General features: G+C 36.3%; 1 protein-coding gene across 2 annotated transcripts in view; it reads right to left on the reverse strand.

The window, feature by feature from the left end:
- Positions 1–458: 458 nt before the first annotated feature.
- GBE1 (1,4-alpha-glucan branching enzyme 1) overlaps positions 459–27444 on the reverse strand; it is a 135025-nt gene continuing 108039 nt past the window's right edge. Inside the window, exons 14-15 of one of the 2 annotated variants that reach the window (XM_035895727.1) lie at positions 12775–12892; positions 459–2429 (exon numbers count right to left, since the gene is read on the reverse strand). In XM_035895727.1, the coding sequence (XP_035751620.1) occupies positions 2373–2429; positions 12775–12892 (175 nt within the window). In that variant the 3' untranslated portion in view covers positions 459–2372. Of the gene's footprint in view, positions 2430–12052; positions 12286–12774; positions 12893–27444 lie in introns of those variants that run through there. The other variant, XM_035895726.1, reaches the window with a different exon arrangement.

A 27444-nucleotide genomic window follows, 5' to 3' on the forward strand; every position in this document is an offset into this window, starting at 1 on the left:
TGTGATGATAGACAGAAGGTGAAACAGCGGTAGCTGAATTCCTCTTTATAATCCATCAGAATACAAAGAGCAGGAGGAAGAAATTGTCTTTCCGTGGGTATTGTAAGGGAAAATCTTCCAGCCTCACAAGACAGGCACACCCACCGTTAGGATGCAGGCACGGACTCCAAAAAAAGCCCTAATTACTACGCTTCCTGTGTTTACGTGTTCATCTTGCAAATCTGGTAGTCTGCTTTTATTAATCTATCACTACATAGAAGAAAAATGTGCATAGGACAAGTATTCTGCTGATCTCATTAGACTGTTTCTGACCAAGACAGGTTCCTGATTTCAAGATGGAGTAAAATCTAATACTCTCCTCCAATGTTAAGACTACTGTACCATCCTTTAACAGCACGAGCAAAGAAACCAAACATGCATTTGTTTTATCCTCCTCAGAGTTTATTTTGCATGTAATTTTACACAGTTTATACTTCACATCATACATTTATTCCTTCTGTTGAAAAAAAAGGTTTGACATAGACACTTGCCTTGCATTACATTTTGAAACCTGGAACTGGTGCCAGTAAAAAAACAAACCACCCTATAAAACATATTAGATCAACACAATGTAAATATAACATGTATTAGAAGTTGCTCGTTATTTCACTACAAGGAAAACAATCTGGAAAAAAAAAAAGTCAGTTCCAGTTGCTAAAACAGTTCAGTGTATTTTCTTTAAAGTCTTAATGTAATGGGAATGCTTTTATTAGCCCACTACCAAACAATGATCAAACTGGTGTAGAGGAAAAAGAAGCATGATCCTAAGGAGTATTATAGTACTCAACCGCAATATAAAATTCTCTGTCACACAGAACATAGCAGACTGGGGATGTTCCTAAAGTCTTTTCAGTGTGAACTCTACAAAAGACTGTTTTCCATCATGCTGCATTATTCCATCATATCCCTTATTTTGTTTAAGAAGTAAGCCACAAGTAAGCATTCCAGGAACCGTGAATAGATTTTCGGTGTTGGCACAACTATTCAGTAATTTACACAATGGTTCACATAGGAAACTGGGTAAAATTATGACTTGGAAATGGTCACGGACATCTTCCTCTTTGGCTACTTTAAAAGTTAGAAAATTCAGATTTGTACAAAAGACATTCATTTCGGAACCAATTCAAATATGTTTTTAAATAAATGGAACAAAATAAACCATGTCTCATTAATTTGGTATTAATTTTCCAGAATACTCTGCAATACATTTTCAAATATACAAAATCTTACTCTTTACAAAAAAAATTGTAGCTCGTGAAAGAACTCTCCTGAATAATCTTAGCAGCACTCCAATCATTAACTACCTTGATTTTATCAAAAAACCACCTTAGTTTGATCACTGTATTTTGAGACTGCTTCTTCATGAGAAGCAATGTTTCAAAAGTTATAAAAGTGCAAGAACATCATCATGTTCCAAGCTGAAAGGCAGCTTCTGGAAATAGTGAAATCAGTACTGCAAGGTCCTGGCATTAGTCAAATAAATGCAATGGGAAGAATTATATTTTAAGTACATCTTCCAGTATAGTATCATTGAAGTAAGAACAAAACACTCTTCTCACTGAACATTTTAGTCATCTAAATAAAATAGTAGCGTCACTTTTTTCAGCTGTAGCAAGTGAGATGCACAGACTAAGTGATTTGATTGGGAGCAAATAAGCAACACACATAGTAGCATCAGCAGGTCGCCAGTCAATTGGCCTGCTCATTTTGCTGTTCAGAATTTTTGCGCAATTTTAATTAAATTAAAAATGGCAAAGTACAATACTTTCAGAGGACCTTCTCATCCATTTGGATAAACATTTCTAATTGCATGTTGGACTTCACTGAAGAAGAGGAGCCTCAAATTAGGTCCCACAAACCATTAAGGCTGCCTTTTAGCCAAAAACTTCTGTTCTATTTAAGCAAATTACTTACTTTTAGTAAGAAGCATTAATATATAATTAACATTTGAATCACTATCAAAAAAAGATTACAAGAAATTAGAAACTTCGAAGCAGGATCAATCGTGTTATTCCTGATAAAATTCTGTAAACAACAATTTAATCAAGAACACCTGCTGCTTTCCAATATCTTAAGTGTAATTTTGTACTACGAGAACTACAAACCCAAAGTTTTCCTTTCTGCCTCTTTTGTAATTTTTCCTCAAAAGAGGTTCTAGCAAGTCAAGAGCTCTGCAATTATATGTGAATATTAATCTTACATTTTAAACACCTAATATTACTATACTAAGTTTCAGAAAGCTTCTTTAGAGCAAGTTTTGTTATACTTAGTATTAGTACAGCATATCAGCACTTCTTCTATGACTTGCTTCTTCAGTGATAGTCACAGAGAAGTCATTTTGAGATATCCGTATTCTGAAGCACAATAGCCACTCTGCTTGGAATGTACACCTAGTAAAAATATGACAAGAACAAGAATAACTGAAAAAACCCATCAACCTCACAGGATACAATTTCTAGATAACAGTATGCAAAAACACATGTGAAATGTTTTAACTGTTAAAAATTTAACACTTGTGCAACGTTATGAGTCATATTAATCACATTTAAAGAGTGATTATCGACTACTTAGTCCCCAGCACTTGGATTACACAAAATAATCTAGAAGTTTAAAAGGCAACTTCTCTCATCTTTTCTTTTTTCAAATCTTACCTTGATATGTTTTAAAGTGGCTACCAGTAGAGGGCCTCATACGACTTACAATGACCAGTTTCAAAAACGTAAGGACATCTAGGTCAATAGACCGTACAATGATGAATTACAAAGTTTCGCAACAGCATTTGAAAACTCTTCAGCTGTGAATTAAAGTTGTTGCAAGGTCTGTGATGTAATTTCATACAGGTCAATACCAGCAATATGACATAGTAGTGTATTCTTCTCACTCTTAGCATCTGTGGAGTTTCGGTGTCTGAGCAATAAAACTCACTCTTAAAACTAGACATATTCAAAATTAACTATAAAATTATTGCATTTTGCTTTACCCTTTTTTCATGATTACCAGGAAAAAAACCCAAACATATATAATCAGAAGACTTCTCATAGATCACAGAAGAACTTGTGGCAATATATTTTACATGACATTCCTTCCAAGCCGAGTAGAGTCTCAATCTGAAAACAAGACTGATATGTACTACCTACCAATTGCCTTGATATATGGTACTCCATCAATTGTCAAGCGTATGAATGTGTTTGCTGAACAAGTCAATAAAAATGCAATTATAAAAGGTAACACAAGATTGAAGATTATTGGCTTCAATGACAATATCCTCTTTTGGACTATCCTCAATCCCTGTGGAGTGTCTAATATTCTGCAATTTCAACTACGTTATCTGCAAACTAGAGCCTGATGGCATGAAAGTCTTTCATAGTTTTCAAAACAGAATAAAGCAATAAAGCAAAAAGCTTAAGGAAAAGGAGTAAAAGGAAAAGAACAGCTGATCTTCATTGAACCAGACGGAGCTATGTCCAATGCTTCTTGAAAGGCAGTGAACATAATGATTTCCCCTAAGGTTTCAGTGATAAATAGCTTCTACAAATCTGTGCAGGAGAGGAAAAACTTAATGAAGTCAACTAGCTCAGAATGTATAGATAAGGAGAGATGTGAAAATAGCATATTGAAAAATTCAGTGCTCTGGGTTTGTATGATGAAGGGAGAAGGAACAAACAGAAATAATCTTTCTAAGAAAGAACGTGTAAAAAGTTACTTCAGTTAAGGGAACATTAATACAGGACACAGCAATTCTCAATTATATTCTCTTCAATAGTATGTCAGATCCTAGGAGGAGTAAGCCCAGTTCCTTTAAAGTCAATTTACATCAGTTGAGAATCCAAGGGCAGTGTGGAAGCATCCCACTCCTACTACTTGATGGCCAATCAGAATTTTACAACTGGTTTTAAGCACAATTTCAGAACTTGTGCAAATGTTTGTATCTAGACTGATGAAAGATATGTTTTCCGTTTGCCATGAAGAGAGGCAACAGCCATCTTATTGCTTTAGTCCCATGTTTTTTTTCCTTACCTGGGCAAATTAAACATGCATTTTAGTGGGTTTTTGTCTTGGCGGGCTTCTTGATAAATCATGGAAGAGCCAAATATGGCATTATCCCCTAATCTATCAACTTATTTCAATGGTCAGTGTAACCACCTCCAAGGCTTAAATAAAACTGCAAGAAGCAACAAAATAGGGCATTATCAATGAATATTAATTATTATATATTAACAATTATTAAATATGAATATTCATTATCCAATCAACTTCTGCACAATTTCTTTAAAAGGAAAAAATACTACAAAAGTATTAGGTAATTCTTGTTATAAATGTATTGGAATTATTCCCCCCCTCCCAGCAGTATTTCCAGTGTATATGCTCTTTGTCTAAATAGACAGAACACAGAAAATTTGGGTGAGGGAGAAGAGAGGAAAAATGCGACCAGTGAGGTTGGAAGGACTGTTTGCCTTTCCTGAGGTAAAGTGGCATCTGGAAGATTATCTGCCCAGGATCCCAGCAGGGTTTCCAGCCTTCTCAGCCCATATCTCTCACCTCCGCTCCTTCCTCTTCTGATACCCCAAATCCCACAGCTTCCTCCGCCTTTCCACTCCAGTATTATTCCTTCTCCTTCAGCACCTCTCACCTGAACTACTGCTCTTGTACTAACATATCCCCATTATTTTAAATTTATTTTCTCTATCCTTTTACTGAGTGTACTGAGGTGTACAGAGTAGACAGTGCTCTAACCGTATGCTACACTTTGCCACCAAGTGACACGATTAAACAAAGTCAGGACTGCATTACTGACAGGGCAAGTTGAAATGCAAGCATCTTATGTTATGGTGAGTCCAGACATTTTCAAATACATAAAACCACGGAAAATCATTAGCTAAAAGCTAATTAATTACTGACATAAGGTATGTTTTAATTGATGTCTCTATGTGATTTAGATTAAGAACTCTGCTTGCTTATAATACTTTGATCTACTGTTCTGATTCATATCAGAACACATACATGCAGTACCTAATATTACAGAAATAAATGTGCAATGGCATACAATAAAAGGCTAACATCCTCAGACACTGAAACAAGCATACTTCTATTGTATCACACAGTTCTGTCTTCCTTGAGTACCGAAAAAAATGGCAACCACAGTTCTTTTTGCATTTCCTAGGTAAAGTACCATGGAATTTTTTCTTCCTCTCCTTTTTTTGTCTTTAAATTATTTAGGTCCAAATTATCAAAAAGAATTTTAAAGATAGTTCCAACACACTGAAATGCATTAATGAAGACATCTGTTCTGACATAGAATCATAGATCATATCATAGATATGTATCTGTGACAAACTCTACTGCATTGCACTTAGTATCCAGCATAACCCTTGGTCCTTTTCAGTCAGGCTGCATTTCAGCAAGTTGGTTTCTAAGCTTTACTGATGCATGGGATTCCTCGGCAGAATTTTTCTTCATTAATTTTTATGAAGTTTCTGTTGGCTAAAGCCTCAAATTTATCAAGATGCATCTGGATTGGACCTCTAACATTCAATTTATCAACCACTCGCCCTAATTCAGTGTCATCCACAAATCTGCTGAGGGTACGCTCTGTCTCATCATTCCAGTCACTGTTGAAGACTCCAAACAGTATCAGTCCCGGCAGCAATTCCTAGGGCTCTCTGCTTGGTACCAGTCGACAGCTGGACACTGACCTTCTGATTACTAAAACTGCAGCAGCCACGCCAGTTTTTAACCCACCTAACAATCTTATCCAGCCCGTATTTCCTCAGCTCCTGGGTAAGAATGCTGTAGGAGACAAAGCTGAAAGTCTTACTGCATTGACTGTAGTAACCTCATGCACACAGCTAGAGTCATTTCATCACAGAAAGCGATCAGGTTGATCATGCTTGTTTTGCCTTTTCTAAGATGTGGGCTGGCTTTCTGGACTGACCCATCTCATATACCCCACCTGTTTGGAAATGGATTCCAAGAGGAGGTGGTCCTTGACCTCTCAAGGGACTGAGAGGAGGGGCTGACCAGCCCTACAGATCCCTCAGCCTGCCTTTTTGTTTTTACTACAGCCTTTGTTCAGTTGTCAGAAATTCCCTGTGACCACTATGATTTTTCACAAATGCAGCCTTGCAATCACATCACTGACATCTTTCCAAACCTCTGGGTGTATCCCATCTTTAAGATGTCCCTAACCTATTGTTCTGCTACTGCTACTTTCTTCTCCATAGTGTACTGGCACTCAAAAGGGTCTGGGAGCAGGTTTTACCCTTGGACTCCGAGGTAGAAAAAGGCATACTCTCCATAAATACCATCACAGGTTCGACTCCTCCCTTTCTCAAGGGACTTATGTTTTTTCCTTAAGCTGCTTTTGCTGTTAGTATAGCTATAGAATCCCCTTCTTGTTGTTCTTCATTATCTCTAGCTAGCTTTTATATACAGAGTACGTGGCCTGAGATATGTATCTACCTGTAGATAGATAGTATAGTAAAAGTATATAGAGGTGTCTTTATTAAAACCGTCATAGGAAACCTATGTATTCATCAGCATAAGACATTATCGGAGAGATGTAATTTCTGATGTTTTTCCATACACTCTGTAGGTCTCTGAAGTTTATTCTTGTCCTCCCTTTTCCTTTCATATACTGTCAACTGAATTATATAGTTCTAATTACCAGCTTCAGTTCCATTGATCTCTGCTCTCCTAACCTGCTTCTTTCTGATCACAAGTTTTACCCCATTCACGTCTCCTTCACCATTTCAAGAGGCTCACTTCACGAACATGGACAGAAGCGAAAACCCAAAGTACAGCATACTACAGAGAACACATTCATAGCTAACCAACGCCTTGACTATCAGTCAACCAAATCATCCTCTGAATCTCTCTTCTGTTTCCAGCTTTCCACATTCACCTTAAAGGCCCCTCCCAGCTCTTTCCTCCCCAACAGGCTCATCCATGTTGGAAAGGGCCTCAGGCAGCCCAAATTACCTGCTGAAAGCAGGGTCAGCTATGAGGTCAGACCAGGTTACTCAGGGCTTTAGGCATCTCAGTGAATTGGCCCTCTGCTTTCTATGCCAACTGCTTACTTACTACCTCACGTTCTATGAGGTGCCACATGAACTCTGCTATTTTAGGAAACTGTGACGGCATCTAAAACCACACAGAGGAATGCTCAGGAAGCCTTTTCTGATGGTGGAGTGGAATATGGGTAATGGAGAACATCAGATCTGTTTGGGACAGAGTTAGGGCAGCTCAGCTGTGAATAAAAGTTTTTGACAAAGTTAACATTCAAATGTTTTGTCATCAAACTATCACCGAAAATCTTACTATTCTGCTGAATACGCCATTGAGAATAGAGTGGCGTAATTGTGGTTGTCTTCACAGGCAGATGTGATAACAGAGAGGATGATGGAGGATAGGAATGTTGTTTATATGTCAAACACATATAAAATTGTTTTTTGTTATTACCTCTGACCTTTCTATACTGCATGTCCATTTGAACTATGGGGTGGTTACACTGTCTGAAACTGGCAAATCCCACGTAGATCAAGACTTCTGGCACTAAAATAGTACAGCCACTCTAATGAAGACACACCCCCCCCACTTATTACAATCAATGTATTTTCCACCAAAATACATGGTGTTCCATCAAGATCATAGTCCATTCATGTAAGCTATCTCACAAACAGGGAAGGACAACTGGTGGTACTGCTACTGCTTGCCAGGAACATATATGATGCTTTTCAGCTGAACTAATGCTTACTCCTTATACTTTTTTTCCTGAAAATATGCAGATAATTTCAAGAAACAAGAGATCAGAGAAGCTAAGAAGAATAAAGGCATACCAAATGCATGAAGCACATGTGAACAGCAGCAGTTATAAGCAGGAAGCTCACCTTACTGTATTTTGAGAGAGGACTACAATACACAGCAATTTCCAAATGTGTCTAAAACCCCACAAGCAAGAAGTCCTGCAAATGAGAACTGTTACTTTCAGATCTGTCAGACTAGATTCAGTACCAGGTGCAAGTAAAACTGAAATTGGCTGGAACTGCAATGAACTACTCTTCATCCCACTTTCAGGGCTGGAAAACACCAAGCCCTAAAAATCATTTCAAGGTCATTTTGCAACAGATGGGAGAATAACTGGAACTCAGAGCTAGATCAGGCACTGCAGAAAAATATTTGATAGCGCATATTGCAGCTGGTAGATGCAGAAGGCAATGTCACAAGAGTCTGTGCCAACATTTTCCCAAACTTTTAATTAAAATGAGGGCTTTAGACAATCTTATGTCTCTGTATCACTACTAATTGTCATACACTGACACTATTCTGAGAATATAATTAACCATCGATGAATAAGATACACGATAGCTTTCGCTTTCTGACTATAATTTGTTATACAAAACCTCAGACATTTCGGATTTCATTTTGCTAGATATTGCATATGACAAAGAAGGTATGCTTAAAATAATGTGAAGTTCTGCCTTCCAATTTGTTTTTCAATTTACAGCTGTACAGCATGAATATGCAGAAAATAATTTCTCAGACTGTCTTCATTTATGCAAAAGAAGTCCACAATACTGCCCCCCTGGCAAACACAAACAAGTAGACTAAAAATTGAAACAGGATGAAAGAATACAACTAACAGAGTAACTTTGTAATCGTTACACTTGACTGTGGTTTTTGTTTGTTTTAAGAAGTCAAACTATCAATGAATATGAGAAAATAAATTTATGTATCTTAATCATCGAGATGTAAAAATAACGGAAAACCTTGCTGGTATTAAAGTCTTAATGATTCACCTAGTTAAAAGGGTTAATTTTCTAACTACTAATATTCTTTCTGTATATCTGTGCATGTCAGGGGAGAAAACAGTACAAAGACATCAGTCCCTTAAAATCCCATACACAAATCCTTATAATGAAGGTTATTCAAATTGATATTTTCAAAGCTAAAGTCGCTAAAAGATTTTTAGATCATTTCAGTCTATGTGAATATTTTAATTTGTCAATAGACTCAAGGAAGCAGGAAGTTCCATTTTAACACTGAATAGTATACATTAAGGTCAAGATTGAAAACCCAACCCAGCAATAAGGATATTCTTAAAATAAAATATATAATTTCAGTTTCATTTGATGTGAAAAGATTGTATCAGTGAACGCCAAAAATAGAGATCAGAAAAAAAACACCCCAGTATTAGGGGCAGGGAAAGGAATATTTTGACATCTATTTTTTAACTAATTGGAAAGAACTACAGAAAGAGTAAACCCATAAAAGCTGAAATATATTAAACAATTATATTTCTCAATAAAACGCATACTACTTTGGCAGTGACAAAACATACTCTGCAACATTCCATTTAGCCTGCTTATTACTCAGTTCTGTTGGTGTATGAAGCATCAAAGTATAAACCCCACCATCTTCATATAAATCTGAGCTTTTGGTGTGGTACAAGAATATGAAAGTTACTAGGACACACACTGATACATAGTTACATTTTACAGTAAAATTCAGTCAAGTTAGATGCCTTAGAAAAGACTGACGTAACATTTTGAGTGATGACTGTTATTAAAAAAGGTTCTTTTTCTTCCTCCCCTGCCCCAAATCTAAGTTTCCACATCCAACTGCAACAACCAAGTAAGGTATCAACAAATGATTTTGTACACAAAGGGGCACTAGGATCTGACAGGCGTTGAAATGTGTGTGCAGCACTTAATTTACATCTTGCAAAGAGATGATAAGACATAAGCAAAACTGAGTTTATAGAAGCACTGAAAAAGCACAAGACTTTTATAAAACATAGCTCAAAAAAAGACTATTAGGAGAATACCACAGCAAAGACGTAAGTGAAAATAAAACTGTGGTAAAAAGAGTCTATTTTTACAATAAAAAAAGTGGTTAACAGCTTGTTATTAGAAAATTTGATTACATGGAAAGTTATGTACATTTCATATCTTTGTTAACAATCCAGAAGAGAGCAAGCAGTGAAATGGAAAAATTAGATTATAATCATTATTTAAATCAGCCATATTACAAATGACGTTTTTTGTGCATTTTTCTATGGAGCTTTCAAGGTGTGTCTGATGATTTTGAAATCTGGCCCTCTACAGCATTACTAACCAAACCTGAATCATCACCTGTTCATCAACAAAATTTTACAGTGAAATGCCTAACAGTGCTTTACAAAGCTTCCTCTTCATCCAGGGTGCTTTGCTCCAGGAATTTCATATCTCCCTTCTTCTCATTCTGCAATGTCACTTTGAATATTTCTTTTATTAGGTGATGTTTCTAGAATGAATCATGTCACATCTAATCTTCTATTTTTGTAACGCGTTTGTGTGCTATTTAAGCTTGACTTGAGCAGCGTAATTACTGCATGTGATTTCATTTTGTCATAGCCCGCTGGGCATGTTTTGCTGACAATGTTTACTTACACACCTTGAGGGAGGTGCATCTGTCATTTAAAAAAAAAATACTACTTTGAAGTTTGTGGTGGAAGAGGAACTAAATTTTTTGAAACAAGAAACTTAAGTCTCATGCATTACATAAAGAGAATAAGACAATCAAACAGCAGGAAAAGAACCTTTATGAGTTTACTGGGGTGGCATCATATATTTTTTGAAAAGAAATTTAAGGGGAATACTTCTACTTGGATTTTAGGAACTTCTACTAAGACCACAGCAACCCTCAAGGATAACTGGTTACCCAAGAATTAGGATGTTAATTGGTATTTAAAAAAAAAATATTGCTGTTTTATTGTAAAAAAGCAGCTGCAGGTATTTACTGTAACTTTTGTTCTTTCTTACTTGGAGTTCTGTCTTACTAAATTTAGTCAGGTTTTCCAGACTTTTTTCCCCAATTACTTCTACTTGGTGCCCTTTTACTAGCATTTTACCTCTATGTGGTGCTTGTGGCATCTTCTGGGGTGTTGGCTGAAGGTGGTCTGTGAATTGGATTGCTGAAGGACATAAAAGAAAGTTAACATGACCCACGCTGCTGGGTTTCTTTCTGGCCCAGAAGTGCCATTGCCATGCCACAGTTTATGCTGCAACAGTGCATTTGCTGCTTTGCTTGTCACATGCCTTATCTTCCACATGCTCCTAGCACATTGCATCTTCACATTTTGTCGCGTTTTTTTTCTGTTGAGTGACTTGTACTCATCATCTACGAGTCTAAATATGAGATACACATTCCAAATTACAGTTAATTGGCTTGCAAAAGTTTAGTTAGTGGTAGATAATTAAGATGCTCTCCACTCACCAAAGCAAGATATTTGAATTGGACACACGAAGCAACAATTCTGGAAGCATTAATTTGCTACATAACCTTCAGGAATGAGATTTTAGAGCCCTAGCTTTTTTGTGTGCAAATGAGCACAGATACTTACCCACACTGTGAGGGTATTGTCACATACAGATACTTAAAAAAAAAAAAGTTCCCGAGATTCTTTACATCAAGCACGATGAAAGCACAAGAATTCTTTCATGTAATGAAACTATTTTAAAATTAGCTAACAAGAGAAAAGCCAGTACCCTGTATACAATCAAATAGGGTGAGTTCGAGTAAGGGAGAGAGATTAAAAGTGACAATAATTCTCAGGAGTTTAGATCTCATGAGAGATGTTAAGATGTGACACTAGAAATTGATGTCTTCATTTTGCCATGGAAGAGGAGTGGCCCATACAAATCAGTGCAGATACTCCATTTTTGCAGCCTGTTAAGATTACAAGTGTAACTTATTTACAGGTGTTTATGTGTACAGACATACCTATGCATACAGATACACCTTCACCCATGTATATGCTTTAGATATGAAAATCTAGTCAGCAATATAAGCGTTCTCAGATCATTTTCAGTGAAATCTGCCTTAATTCATGGTCTTTCTGAATGTTATTCTGCTGTGCTTGTGAACATACACACACATACACATATGTGAATACATATGTAAAGAATGGGAAATATGCATATATATGTATACATATACATATATAAAGAATGGGAAAAATGACATTTTTAAATTGTTAATTGTGGTAAGTGATTATGATTTCAAGACTAATGAAGGAAGGTCGAGTTCTTATTAGTCACCATCTCAGCTAACAGAAATTGTATGCAAGGATACGCCTCCCACTTCATCTGAAGTGATTTGTGGGAAAGTCTTTATCCATTATTCATATCACTTTAGAACTGGAAATTCTTGAAAAGTCTTGATGTGAACAGAGGAGGTCTGTTCTGTTTTGCAAAGTTTTTCTGTAAACTGAGGAGGAGAAAGCCAGTTGGCAAATGCATCATTTGCTCAACTTCATGTTTATGAAGTTGAGCAAATGATTTTAAGAAAGCAATGCAAGATTCTGTTTCTAGAGAGCTTTAAATCACAAAGCAAGCATGAGGATGGAGTTTCTCAGACATGATAATGAAGCAAATGATGGTATTAAAAATGACAATTCAAAAGCATATTAGAAGGTTTTCATGCATGTTGGCAAAGAAAGTTGTGCGCCAGACACTGCAAGAGTGCATGAAAATTTAAATGTAACGTCAAAAGAGAAAAATCAATTAACATCATAGGTCATAATCAAATCATAACACTGTTGTCTCTACTGCATTTATACAAAGGCTAATTTCAGAAAATAAATGAAAAAAACCCCACCATCCCCCAAAATACTCCTAGAACAGACTACATATTTGTCCAAAGAATTTTAAAAGTTATTCAGATGAAAGTAGAATTAAAAAAAATAATCTTACTTACCATAACTGAATTAGGTCGATAATTGTGAGGATATTCTTCAGAGAAGTACTCTGTACTGTGGTCCAGCCTTTGATGCCCTCCATATTCTGCAGCATCAGAATCCAAAAGGATTTTATACTTAAAAATTACTATTAAGGAACTATGCCAAATTACTGTTAAATGGAAAATAAATCAAAGCAAAAAACCTAGAACTGCTGCAACATAATTCATGCTAATATACTCAATATAAAGCAGTAACAGTAATAAAAATTCCAAGAAAACTTGAGTGGAAAAATATACAGAACATATAGAAGCTGTATGATGTTTTGTCTTGAAAATTTAGTCTCAGCATAGTGACTCCTAATAAAGAAAGTATCTTCCAGTCTCTTCTGGAATCTTCTATGAATGGTAAGTTTACAGTAACTAGATCAAAAATGTACTATTAAACAAAATGAATGGATTTAAATTATATTTAAGAAGCTACAGAATTGTGACCATCGAATTCAATCAGTGTTTAGCAATATTTTACAGTCTGTCAGAATCTGATCAAGTGTAAATGAGAAAAGCATATAATTTTACAGAAGAAAACCCCACAACTCCTGAGAGTTTTTCAGAAAAGAGTTTGGATTATTATGGCACAGAGAAACAAAAGAAAGCTTATATTTAATAGAAGGCCTTTTCAGAGACAAACATTCTGACTACAGTTGTTAAAATGGGGTCAATCATTTAACAAACTGTAACAACAAGTTGGAATACCTGTACAGATACTTAAAGGGATTCAAACAGAACTAGCAAAAAATAAAAGATAAAATAATGTTTAAAGAAGAAAATGAGAAAATGTAAGGAAATAAATGGGGAAGCAAAGAGCTTGTATTTAATAGGATTAGGGAGAGAAAGTTAGTGGGGTTCTTAAGCTGCTCTTGGGCTTCTGTGTTGGTTCAACCTTTTGAAGACAGGCCTGCTCAAAAATCTAAGGCTCTCAAATCAAAACAATTCTGTAACTATCAAGTCTTTTTACACTACTCTCTATCAGATGAGTTCAGGAAATTTCCCAACCACCCGTGTTACTGATTTAAATCTCTAGCAACAAGAAAGACTGAAGCATAACACAAGTAGCCTAAAAGTAACTGCAAATTTACTCTCAGATATTTCAGTTTAGAAGATTGCACAGGTTTTGCTGACAGAAGGCAAAGAAGAAGAAAAATAGATGCATATGAGGAAAAAAGCAAAGATGCCAATTAGCTAACAAATCACTAATCCCTTCCCGACAAGTATTTGTAGCAAAATGAGAGAAAGGTCCAGATCTGCCAAGCTAGTTGTTGATTTCTAGAGGGCAGGTGCCCAAAGGGAGAAACAGTAGATCACCACATTCTCTGGCAAAATCTTTGTCTTTGTTACTTTAAAAAAAAAAAAAAAAGTTAGGAAAATTACACTTTGCCGGCTTTAGTCCTCAATGCCTTATATGTGCACTACATACACACCTCGCGCCCCCCCTCCCCCTTTATTTTATGAATACATCCAAATAACCATTCATTTGCTGTCATGTACAATATACAAACACACAAACTACAACTTCTATTTACTCTCTCCGTTGCCCTTTCAAACCCTGTATCAACAATGGCCGCTACTGTTCCACTGCGTATTTTATTAACATGGCAGGGGAATGTCTCCCTCAAGAATTTCACTCTTAGCTTCTGTGATCTACACCATACATTAAATTTAATAATTCATCAGTGTTGCTGAAAGCCCAGACATCTCTAATGATTCCTTTAAAACTATTTACAGCAAATGCAATTGTTATGGCTGTGCTAATTTTAAAACAATTTATCCCATTTTCTTAATCCAGGCTATAAAAGTATATCTAGCAGTGCTCTCTAGCAATACAAAGTTAGTATCACTGCCTCTCCACACCTTACAAGATAGCATATTTGGCGTAAATACTCTTAACCAGATCCTGAATAATGAGGTCAAAAGGGATTTTAAGATCTACACAAGTAAGATATTTCTCAGGGAAAAATAACTAGTTTGGTAAATATGCCTATTTGCCTTCCAAATTAAACCTCACAGAAAAGCCTCTTTTCACATTTCAGAATTTTATGAGCATCTACTACTTTCACAAAAACATTAAACAGTTGTGCATTTTAATTAAGCATTTAATTAATAATCAAAGCATTTTCTTTTGCAGTGGGGTGTCTCTTGTTTCAGCGACAGAGTGCTAGAAACGCTCACCTGTACTCTGACTGAAACAAAGGCCAATTTCTGTTCAGTTTGATGCTCTGACTAATTTTCCCAACCACTACAGTGGTGGAGAATAGCAAAAGCAATGAACTCTTGTATAGATAGAGCTGGAATTGGACAGGCTGTCATTATCTACCACATTAATTACTGAATTACTATGCTTTTATGATGTTTCGAAATACATATTTAATACAATTTTTTATTTAATCTTATGAATGTTTAATGACACATAAACCACCACTAAGTAAATGCAAATCATAAAATAGGATAATTTTTATTTTGTTCCTCAACCCTTACTATTGATAAAAGAAGCCAAGTGCTATTTGTGGGGGTGATGGTCCAGCATAATTAAAAGCTTTACAGAAGAGCAGGTAAGAATTTCTACTGACTAGTTGTAAAACAATGTAAGGCTTACTAAGTATTTATAAGGAAGCTACTCTTTTCTTTATGGTCTGGTTTAACTCACATAAACATTATCACAAATCAAATACATTCAAGTAATATTAAGTACATGGGGTCCTCTGTATTACATATGGCAGGCCTATTACAGAGCTTACCTATGTGACAAACTACCCATCAAGTTAAAGCCTGGACACAACTGGGCAAGACTGGACATGTAGGAATTGTAACCAAACATAAACAAAAAGACTGTAGGTGATCCTGACTGTTTCGTCATCATCCTTCCATAATCTGTTTTAAAATCAGGATTAGGAACTGTTACAGTTTTGATATTGCTGCACAATGAAATGTTTACGCATCCATACTTTGGTTTTCTTGTGCTTTCCAGGCATGCAACTACAGCATGGGTGTGTATGTAAAAATCTATTTTCTTTTTAACTCGTATATAAATCAGGCCTTGTTTTCTCACTGCACTTCTCAATATGTAAAAGAATACCTAATAAAGATTTAATTTTTATCCCTTGCTACCATTTCTTGGCTAAAAGCAAAAGGATATGGTTCTGGCAATACAGATGGGGCAAAGGTAAGTGTACAGACCAAAAAGGATCAAAAATTCTGCTGAAACAATTTATGTCTGTACATAGAAACTTTCAGAAAGTGAATTTAAGCTAGAAAAAAGAAATGCATGGACAACAGAAGACCTGGGAACGCTTCTGAAAAGCTTTTGATCCTTTAAGCTGCCTTGGGATCAGCTGGCTGTCCTGAACCAGTTACAGTGGCAGTGATAGTAACACTGGAATGATCCCATGCCTAATCCACCTGGAAATTATAACCATATGACAAGATTAAATTTACTCATTCTCATTACATCTACATGGATTAAAAGATTTACTCACAAAAGTAATGGCTAAAGGTAACCCTGGATGCTCTGTTTAGGGTGTGCAGGGAAAGCTTTGGGTCTTTTTTGTTTGTTTGTATAAACCAAACCACTTTCCCATAAAGCCTTTTCCAATATTTACTAGGGGAAATCCTTTACAGAAGCAGCTACAGTATATATGCTGCCATAGTTGCACACAGCATACAAAAGGCTATCTCTTCCTAAGAAGCCTACATCTCATTAGATAGTTTCATATATTTACTTATTGTTCAAAATGTATTAGTAAAAGCCGTACAAAAAGCAAGAGATATTTAACTAGGGCATTTGACACACCATGTAGGAATGCAGAAAAAAAATCCCACTCCACTCCAGGCTGAAATTCATTGTCATGCACTTTTGAAGAAAAAGAGGCTCCAGAATTCCTGTAACAACAACAGCCAGTTTGCACCCTCCACGACATCTTATACTATGCATTACAGAAAAAGAGAGCTTTTTAAACATGGAGAAATGGAGAAAGGAGATTAAACTTCTTAGGGAAAAAGTTTCTGTATCAGTTTTGACCCAGCATTCTAATCCAGAAACAGATACTGCAGGAAGACTTTCTTCTTTCAAATACAAGTTTAAAATAGTAGACTAAAATAATTTTTTCCCCTCAATCATTAACAGTGCTGTGCAATACCAAAGTACTGAAAATTTCTATCATTATTGAAACAGGACACTGAATTAAAACAGTTCAAGCACTGTTCAAGGAAGAGTTACCAAAAAAAACAAATGCAGAAAAATGTTCCCAATTTAAAATGAACTAAAAAGGTTCTAAATCAACATGTCTGCCTAGATGTTCTAGATACCTTCTTCTAGATGTTAAAAATATATAAACACTGGTGAAAGCAGCATGACTTCAGATTTTACCTCTTGCATAAACATTAAGAAGCAGTGGTGACAGTAGAACATGCAAATAAAATACTGGAGCGACCAGTCACTGTAATTTTAATGTTAAAGTATTAGCCACTGTAGTGGCCAAACCAAGGCTGCCTCCAGCTGATGCTGAGTGTTAAATGGCTTCTTAGGGTGGTTAAGTTTATTAGCTACATGTACAGTGATGGCATAAGATTAAAACTTCTAAATAAAGTCTTTAATGCATTGGATGTATTTTAACAAATCCAACCCTCAAACTCTTGGAAAATATTTTTTTCATCTTAAATGAAAATCAAAGTCCACCTATCAAGTAACGTGCCAGCATTTCTCCTCAGCCTTGTTTTAGCAACTAGCATGCGAGCAGCCTACATCTGGATGATTTGCAGTATTGTAATAAATGGATTCTCAGAGGTGAGGTTGAATAAACTGGCAAAGCAATGTAGAATAACTCATACCAGCATTTAACAGCTGCATGTCTTTCCAATTTTGCTCATTAAAAAAAAGTCACTCTAAGTCAACAATGTAGAAGACTACAAATTACTAAGGAACAACCCTTATGAAGTGTGGATTAGAAACCTATCATTAACGCACTAAGATTTCCTTGTACTACTTTGATTTAGAAAGTTAAACACAAAAATAGCTTCTCTTGGTTTTTTTCAGTACTTCAGCAATTCAAAACTGGCACAAAGCAAATCATGAAATTCACAGATGTACATTTCATATTTTAATTAAAGCTTTCATAGTTACTAATCACTAGCAGAAGGGCAAGTGTCCTTAAATGCACCAATAAAATGTGTCTGGAGTTACATTTTTTTCTTTACTTAGGCACATTTTTTCTTCTAGGTACAACCAGAGTTTCAGATCTGTATCACGTTCATTTTCTCTAGGTGAATCTGTCTCAGTAGACAGAAGAGAAATCCTCCCTGGTTTCACTTTGAGAACTTACTATATTCCCTAGGTAGGGCTCTGTGTGCATCTGTTTGTCACCTTGAAGATGCAATCCAGGGTTATTCTAAGCAAAAATGAAAATCGAAGTACTTCAGTTCATGCTAGTTCATACAATGAGTTAATTCACCATCTCTTTCTTCAAAACTGAAACTGCACACAGAATCAGAGACATAATCTATGAAAAAAGCCAAGTGCAATGCTTTAAAAGTGCCACTTTGTTGACCATGACTTATCTCTTGTATGCTTAGACATGCACATTGAACTGCGAGTGGAGAGTCAGAGTCATGGAACTGATGCTTACTTTTCGGGGTATAGCTGCCAGACAGAAAGCACAAATTGAACTTTGCACTACTCTATACATTCACTGGATCCTCATGTTCAATGTGACAGAGTAGAGGAATCAGAATGTGCATCTACCTTAACATTTAAGATGGGCTTAGGAGTACACTTTTGGAGCAATTCTCCATCTCATCAACCCCTACCATGCTTTGGTTCATGATTCAAGGCCATTTTATTATGGCTGTGGGGTTTTTTTGGGGGGTGGGGTGGGGGGTGGTGGAGGGTGTTGTGAGTTTGGGTTCTAGTTTTTTGTTTGTTTGTTTTTTCTTTACTCACCTTTAACAACTTTTCTGATAGAAGTAACAATACACTGTGAAAAGCTGCTATTTAGGAAAGTCACTGCTAAAAAGCTGCAAGTTAATAAGAACAAAAAGCTCATCTAGGCAAGAAAGGTGACCTCCACTTTCCACAGGAGTTTACCCACAGAAGGGCACAGTATCACGAGCAAGCCTGAAGGAGAAAAGACAAGGATCACAAATCATAAGGATGGGTTCATAGGGATAGGAACAACAATGACTCAAGCTGGAAGGGACCGCTGGCAGTCAGCTACAGGGTCAGACTAGATTGCTCAGGGCTTGATCCAGTAAGCTCATCCAAAGATGGAACCTGCAAAACCTCTCTGGGTAACTTCTTTCAACACTTGCTTGACTGTCAGCACTGTGGATAAGTGTCTCTTAGGAAAAGCAAGATCTCTGCTATTAGACCCGTAGCTAGGAAAGTAGTACCAAGATCGCAATAATCCCCATCCCCATTGCATACTCCAATGGAGTTTTAGATTGGATTTACTGGCACCACAATCTACGTTTTTCCAACAGCAAAAGACACCTAGTAGAGAGTGCTGTTCATTACCTGTTTTTCAAAAGTATGCAGAAAAGCATTTGAAAAAAGTTCCCTGGTGGAAAAGCAATGAGGATGACAATAAAAATGATATATAACTTTCATGTACTGCTGTCCTGGCAGCAATTTTCATTGCCAAAGTGCTACCTGTTAAAATAAAAGAAGATATCCTGACAACAAGTGAAGACAAGAAACAAAACAAGAAAAAGGGAAAGCCAGGCACACCAACAGCTGTAGAACTGACAACCGTTATTCTCCAGACAGGTCAAAAAAAAAGTAAAGGATAGCAAAGACCAGCAACTGTTTGAAGAAATTGATTTTATAAAAAGCAAGCTATGCACACAAGCATAATTTATGAATCATTAATATGCATGCAGAACAAGAAATATAGCCAGAGATCAATATGGCTAATTAATGAGATTTTCATTCACCTCATAGTCGAGAAAGAAGCCTAAAGAAAGTAGCAACTAGATTTTCAAGCTAGGCATAAAAATACAAAGATAATAATAAAAAGGTTAGAGGGACAAAGTGATATGCTATCAAGATGCATTAAGGAAAACAAGAACTCAGTTGTTAAATGAACAATAAACACAGGGAAGATGAAGGAAAGTAGAGCTGCAAGGATGACCGTAAGGAACGTGAAGTGGTTAAGCCCTTTTGTTTTTAATAATTCTTGAAATTCATTGAAGAAAGGTAACTAGCATAATCAAGATGAAGGGTACCTCTGTTCCTCCTCTCTACACACCTAATTTTGGAGAAGACTAAGGGGTCAACATACAACTCAGAAAAAGCATATTAGAGAGTATTTGGATGAATTTTCTAATTAAATTAAACAACTTGGCCTGATGAACTTCAGCTCAGGGTATTTAGAGGATAGTTGAAGCCATTTAGCACTTAGCTCATGGCGCAGTACTGAGGAGGAAGGGGGGTACTATACCTTTTTGCTTCAACCAAATATGGATGCTTTTTGCTTAAACTAAACGTAAATCTGGAGGTACGTAAATCCATATTGGTTGGCAATCATGAACATAAAATGCTGATTTACTTTTGTTCAAAGATAACAAGCCTTGTAAAAAAAAAGGGGGCGTTTTGATATATAGCAAGAACAAGAGAGAGAGCACACGTATGCTTAATTTTAATAAGACTTCCAACACTGCATAAAAATTGCTTAACAAAAATCAGTGTAGGATGTTATGGAAGAGAACAGGCTTTTTCTGAAATCTTTAAGAAAGTTGATTTTACCCCCTGACATTCACTCTATCATAGATTTCATTCACTCTCATACCAAGGCACATGCGCCCAAGTGGTCTGGCACATGCATACAAGGATGAAGACAAGCGATGTCAGTTACCGAGTCTTCATCAAGTCTCTTAGGTTCTTCTTGATTCATGATGAGGACTTAGCTTTGGGACAAATCTTTTATACCCTCTGAAAGATGACAGCTGTGATGATCTGTTCTTTCCTCCAGAATCTTGCTTACTGCAGTCTCCCATAAGCGTTAGGACAGGTTGCTGTTCATTGTCTGCTTACTCTTGTTCACTTTAAACATGTCTATTTTCCTACTGAGCTGATGGAAAAAGCAATAGCATATATTAAACCGCATGGCCATCCCACTGCTTTTAGGCTGTAGGGTCCTGTGAGAAGTCATCTGGGCCACAGCAGAGGTGGTGACACTTATCAGAGTACCTACCTTGTCTTGTAATTAAAAAAAACCCCAAACCAACATAAACCCAACCCTTTGTTTTGCTGCTAGAAACCGTATTCTCCATTATCATTGCAGGCCATTCTTTTAATCCTCATTTTGTTGCTTCTGCCAGTGCTTTCACAAACATATTTCCATTCACATATTTTGTCCACACTAGTAATATTATTACTATTATTATTATTTTGCAGATGGCAAAGTTTATAGTGGCTTCAAGTAGGCCATGGGACCAGAATAAATTCAAGAGATGGCCCAAGGTGAAAGAGGGGATGTTCAATTGAGATAAACACAAAATGCTACACTGATAGGAATAAGAACTATTTAACTGTGGGGTAACAAATACAAGATGAGAAAAAGGAAACAGGAAATACTGAAAAATAGCACATCACAAGTGGAACATGTCTTGACACAAACATTGTGTAGAATTTGAATTTTCACCACCATGAATCTGCCTATTTCTCCAGCTTCAGTAAAATGTCAGAACTGCGGCTTACTTTTGGCACTGAACTTCAAGAAAGCCTAACTCCATGAGAATGGCTGAAAAACTTTAACAAGAGAACTTCAAAAAGGTGGCTGCAGTGACATCAAAAAAGAAAGGAAATCTCTCCTCCTTTAAAAACAGCAACGATAACAAACGGTATCTAAATTGTGATAAGACAGATTGCAATTAAACATTAAGAAAAACATCCTGATAGGAGAAACAGTGACATACGGGAATAGATCAGACTACAAAAGTGGGGGAAGTTATTTTGAAATTACTGTGGTTTATGTAATAACTCAAATGGAAAACAAATCAAAGCCCCTTTTCTGTTCTTTGCCCCTCCTTTCGCACAGTGGAAAACAAGATTTCTGTACTGAATTTTTTCTGCAGACAGGCCGTAGAATCAACCTCTACCCCACAGAAAGGTCTAGTCAGTATTAAAAGAAGAAAAAAAAAGGAAACTTACGAAAGGTTTCCTGTTAACACTCAAAATTTTATCTACAATCAGAGAACTAGAGACAGCTGACCTAGATGTTGATTATTCATCTATCTCCAAACTGAAGCAAATTAGGCAGAAATAATTTTTTAGCTCAAGCTGCCTGTTTCTCACGAAAAGGCTTCAGAAAGAGCATAATTTATGAAGTAAAAAATCCAGCATGAGCATAGAAATCTTTTCCTTTTTCCTCCACATAACGAAACAGAAATTCGGCAATAGCACATGCCACTCTAGTAGTTACATAGACTCACAGTGCTGGAAATCTGTTTCTTTTCCTACGCAGATTGAAGATGCGTTCCCACATTAATACGCCATATTTCTTATTCACAGCTATTAACCTTAACATATCAACTACCTTGATAGAAAATAGCATTTGGCTCATCCTAAACTACATGCTTTGTCTCCCCGTGCCGGACACCCCCTGAATTCTAACAGGCAGGGAACAGTTACATAAGCACACTTCAAAGCGGCATCTTTGCCTTCAGCAACCGCACGCCACTGACTCATTCAAGCGACCTTATTTTCTCATTAGAAGCTTTCTCTAGGTGCAGGTTGCAAATGTCAGAAAGACTGAAGTAACATTGTTGTTTTTTAAAAAAAGGTGTATTTTTGCAGTATTTTGAGGATAATACTTGTGATACCTCAGGTCTCATCTGGCTATTTGCTTACGGACAACTCTGAGTTCGTATGTCTTTACGTACCCTAAATTTATGCCAACAATAAGTGTCTAACTGGTATGCATTCACTCTAGCATTGCAATGCTTCACTATGTTATTCCATGTAAAAATGGCAATATTGGTAATGAAGTAACCATTTCTTTCCATGACTTTTTTTTTTTTTCCCTTCTTGCACTGTGTAAGTGTATGACAACATGAAACGTCAAGATACAGAGGTAAGCTAGTAGCAATTCATATTGCTCAACAACATTTATGGACTTTCATGCTCACATAAAAAATTAAGGTCTCAGTCCTTGAATGTCTCACACTAGGGTACATCATCTTAGGAGCACAAGACGTAGAATGGAGCGACCCAGAGTCAAGGGAGGTAAGAGAGAAGACTGCAGTATAAAAGCGAAGGAAAAACTGACTCTGAGCTGGCTGTGACTCTTCATAAAGCTTTTGACTGGCTGACAGTTCAAAAAGGGTTTTTCCAAACCAAGTGGGACCAGAAGAACTGTAATGTCTACTGACAACTACTTCTCCTACAACAGTACAACAAGGTTTGTTATGCCAACAGCCTACAAATAAAGAACAGCTGAAAAAGAAAAAGATATTTTCAATGAGATCAGAACAGAGGAATGCCTACAAAGAAATAGGCCAGAAAGGTAGGAAGCTCTATATCTTTTAAAATATCTGGTAAAATATCTGAGGAGTTTTATATGACAATAGCTTAGTGATATATATTACCACTATATAGTGATATGCTAAAGCCATCCACTTAATAAAAGCAAATTTAATGACAAGTATTTCATGTACTAGTTTGACTAACTCAATCCACTAAAACGTAAACCCAGGTAGTGAAAGGTTTACCATATTTCCCACAATTCCCAGTACCAATCAGATAAACTGTTTATAAAAAAGAATTTAAGCAATATATTACAGCAATTTGCTTTTCAGGCTTATTCAATAACTCCCTCAGAGTATCACATTAAAAACCCACCAATTTCTTAAAAAAAAAAACAAAAACCAAAACAGAGTAACAACAAATTCTTGTTTTTAAGTACTTCTTCATGTTTAAGTTCCAAAGAGATTTTAAAGAATTCCTTTTAAAGTGGAGAAGTTGTTCTAAAGATTTGTCACATGTGACCACGCTTCCTAATTATAGGACACTTTTTTTTAAGTCTCAGGCTAAAAGGTTCCATTACAAAGCTATGCATAAAATTGATGGCTCTAATTGCAGGATAAGAGTTAGGAAGAAAGCTAGTCAACATTAAAACACTCCAACATATTTAAAGAAAACAGATACTAAAACAGCCTGCTGGATGTTGGGAGGGAAGACGAAAGGATGCTGAAAGCAAATAGAATAGGATGGTAATAGTGGCTAACTTTGGGATGTGTTTCATTTAAAAACTGATACCATAAACAGTTCTGCATTGTTTCTAGACTATAAATGTTTGACTACTCTAAGAGACAGAGCTGCAATAAGAAAGCATCATGATTTTTTTTTGTTGCTTATAAACTGATGAATAGCATTGTTCAAGTCAGCTATTCTTAATTCATAGCTTAGAAATCTCAGCCAAGAAAGACTTCACATGTCTGAAAGAAATGAATGCAAATAGTTTGCAACTGTCCTGATTAGGTGGAGTACAAATTGAACTTCCTATGGACTTGTGATAAAATATTTGATACCCTTACCTTTCCGTTCTAGAAATAAAGCCAAATCCTCCTTGAAGTACCAAAAGCCTCTATCTCGTTCATACTCTGGAAATTATGTCATCCTTTTCTTTTGCCCTGGCTCACTTTTACCAGCCTTAGTAAGATTACAGTTAGCCCCTGTTTACTGCTAAGTTGCATAGTTACCAAAACTACAGAAAATAAGTAGACCCAAATGTAAAAAGCACTGTCACCCACATGCAAACTTTGGCCATTTGATCTTGCAACCAGAGGGGATTATGAATAGAATACAGAATCTTTAGGGCATGCTGCTACAAACAGAATCACAGATATTACATGGGCTCCTCACCTGTGAGAAATAAGGCCATTTTAGTTACTCTTGTTTCATCACAAGCTGCAATACCTGAAATTTGTTGTCACGTAAGACCATGCATACAGTTCATTACCATGATGCAGCTAAGTACAGGATGCTTAAGAAACTGCTATAACACGATGCTACTTTTGAGCTTGGTTTCAGAGAAGCACTTCGGTGACTCTGCATCTTCTCAGTTCTAGTGCCAAAGTAGTCGGTATGACTAACTGAATTAAGATGAAGTTCCCTGAAAATAAGCGATTATGATGAGCCTATAAATGCATTGCATAGCAGCTATTACTTAGATTTCAGCAGTTCTCCAATGCACTTGATGGTAGTTCAACAACTCCAGGGCTTTCCTTGAAGAAGTAAACTTTTACACAGAGGACTAGGATAATGGAGAGCTGCCATCCTCATTATCAATTAAAAGATACTGAGAACGTAACTGGTAGATACTGTACTGCTTAGATTTCTCCTAAACAGAATAGAAATGAGAACTTCAGGTCTGTTCAAGGTGTTTATGGACGTCTTATCGTCCAAGGATTTTGCTAGCAACAGGCACTGAAAAGAAGGGAGATATTTTATGGTGTAGGCATCAGGGCACCTTGTTTTATTTGATGCATATAGTCAAAAGCACTTCCTCTAGAAAAGAAGTCCCAATGGTTCATCCCATGTGATGGCCTTGGAGGAGAACACAGTGACCTTTTTAATACAGATAATAAGCTTCCCAGATAAAAAGAGATCTTGATTAACATAAATGAGACTTTTATTTCAAAGGCCAAAGAAAAAAGCAAAAAAATAAAGGTTCTTATGAACCAAATCAAAAGATTTTGACCTAAGTTAAACTTGCTTTTTCCTTTTCACTCTTTTGTGATTTTCTCTTCTTTATGCACAACAGTTTAAGAAGAAACATTATTATTTTCATTTCAACAATCAACAGAAGCCACTGTGACTTCCTAAATTTTGTTTCAGGGAAGTCTAATTAAGATACACTCAATCTGCTTTTAAACTAAATCTACAAATTTGGGGCAGATAAAAATTATTTGTTCAAACAAAGCTTTGTGAATCAGAACTTACACAAACTCTTGTGATATATCTGCCTAAGTATATGTATTATTCAAAACAATCTGCATCTTCAAAATCCGAGACACTGAAAAGAAGAGAAGGTTCCTACCTTCAAACTTAAAAATCCAAGGTTAAATGAGGCTGAAAGCCAGTTGGCAACAGTTCCCTCCCAGAGGATTTTCAGGAACTTCCCCTGGTTCATGCATTGAACTGCCATGGAACAAAATGAATAGGGGAAGGTTGTTGAAAAGGTGATTTATGGGAAGATTCTACATGTGCGATTCCCAAGTGAGAACACTAAATTAAGAGCACTACTTCTTCTCAGATTTGTGAACAGTACAGTACCATAAAACAGGACAGACACTTCCTTAACCAAATGAACAAAGCTCTCGGCAGAGGTGAAGGTGCACTATGTTTCAAAGAGAAGTAAGAGCAGTGGCAGCATTTAGAGTCCTCTGCTCCTGCCAGAGGCAGCAGAGCACGTCACATGCTGAGGACAGAGAACCAGAAAGTCCACTGTTTGCTTGGGGCAGGAGGGGTTAAGTCAGACAAACCACCTTAACCAAAGCAAATGCACTGATGGCAGTTCCATTAGCAATAAAAACTTCAGGTTAGTGAACAAAAAGCTAATATGGATCTTTATATTTTAACAAAGGCCTTTTAAATTTAAACTGTCTACAATACATGATATAAATAAAATCATACTGTACACACTCAAAACCCAAGAATGTCTACTGACATTAAAGTATTAAAATTATGATATACACTGCAAATATGAAACATCGTCTATATGCCTTGTTTATATCACACTTGTTTTGAACACACTTCACTGTAGTTAAGTATCAGTATGATTTTCAGTGAACCAAAATAAACAAAAAGGACATAAAAATGACTTGATCATCTACTAAGTGAATAGTAAACATTTTCCAATGAGTTTCTGCTTACATTAAAAAAAAAGTCAATTAGTAATGACTGTTCCTGGGCAAGATAGAGCAGAAAGCTGTTTCACTGCCCAGAGTGAACCAGCAACAGATTGACTTACTGAAACCCGACTGTGCCTTGATTTGCAAAGTAAAACCAGTGACAAGTAGATTTTGCAATTTGCTTCAGAAGAGCTACTATAGAGTAGCCTTAGCTGAAACAATGTGATCAGGATTCTATATAAACATTAAATGCCTAATTTATAAGGAGAAAGGTGATTCTAGTGGTGTAAAATAGATAAATGAAAAGTTCCTGAAATGACTGAAAAAATGTAGAGCACTGAAAAAACAAAAGGCTGCTTATATTAAATATTTGTCAACAAACTGGTCATAACAATATTTCCATGAACATAACGAAAGCCCAAATAGTTTCAGAAGTGCCTGAGCATAGCTCAGTCCTATCTTAGCTGTAAGTGTCAAGGAGTAGAATTTTTGTAACAATGTGCAGGGCATTTACATACCCAGAAAAACAATGCCTGGGTATTTAATTAATTTAGCACAAATCAGAAATACAAGCCTGATGAAGATGTGCTATGGAAGAGAGAGAAAATAAGTGATACTAAAGTCATTAAGAATGAGGTTTGTTTTTTTTTTTTTTAATATTTCTTAAGCACTTCTGATCATTGAAACTCTAGCATCTTCGAAAAAGAAAGGCAGAAAGCGAACAACAAAATGTGGTTTGGATTTAACTGTATCTACATAAGTATCAGAGCAAAAAAGTCACACTAA

Source organism: Egretta garzetta, unplaced genomic scaffold, assembly GCF_000687185.1.
Source record: "Egretta garzetta isolate BGI_Z169 unplaced genomic scaffold, ASM68718v1 scaffold336, whole genome shotgun sequence".
NCBI lineage: Eukaryota > Metazoa > Chordata > Aves > Pelecaniformes > Ardeidae > Egretta > Egretta garzetta.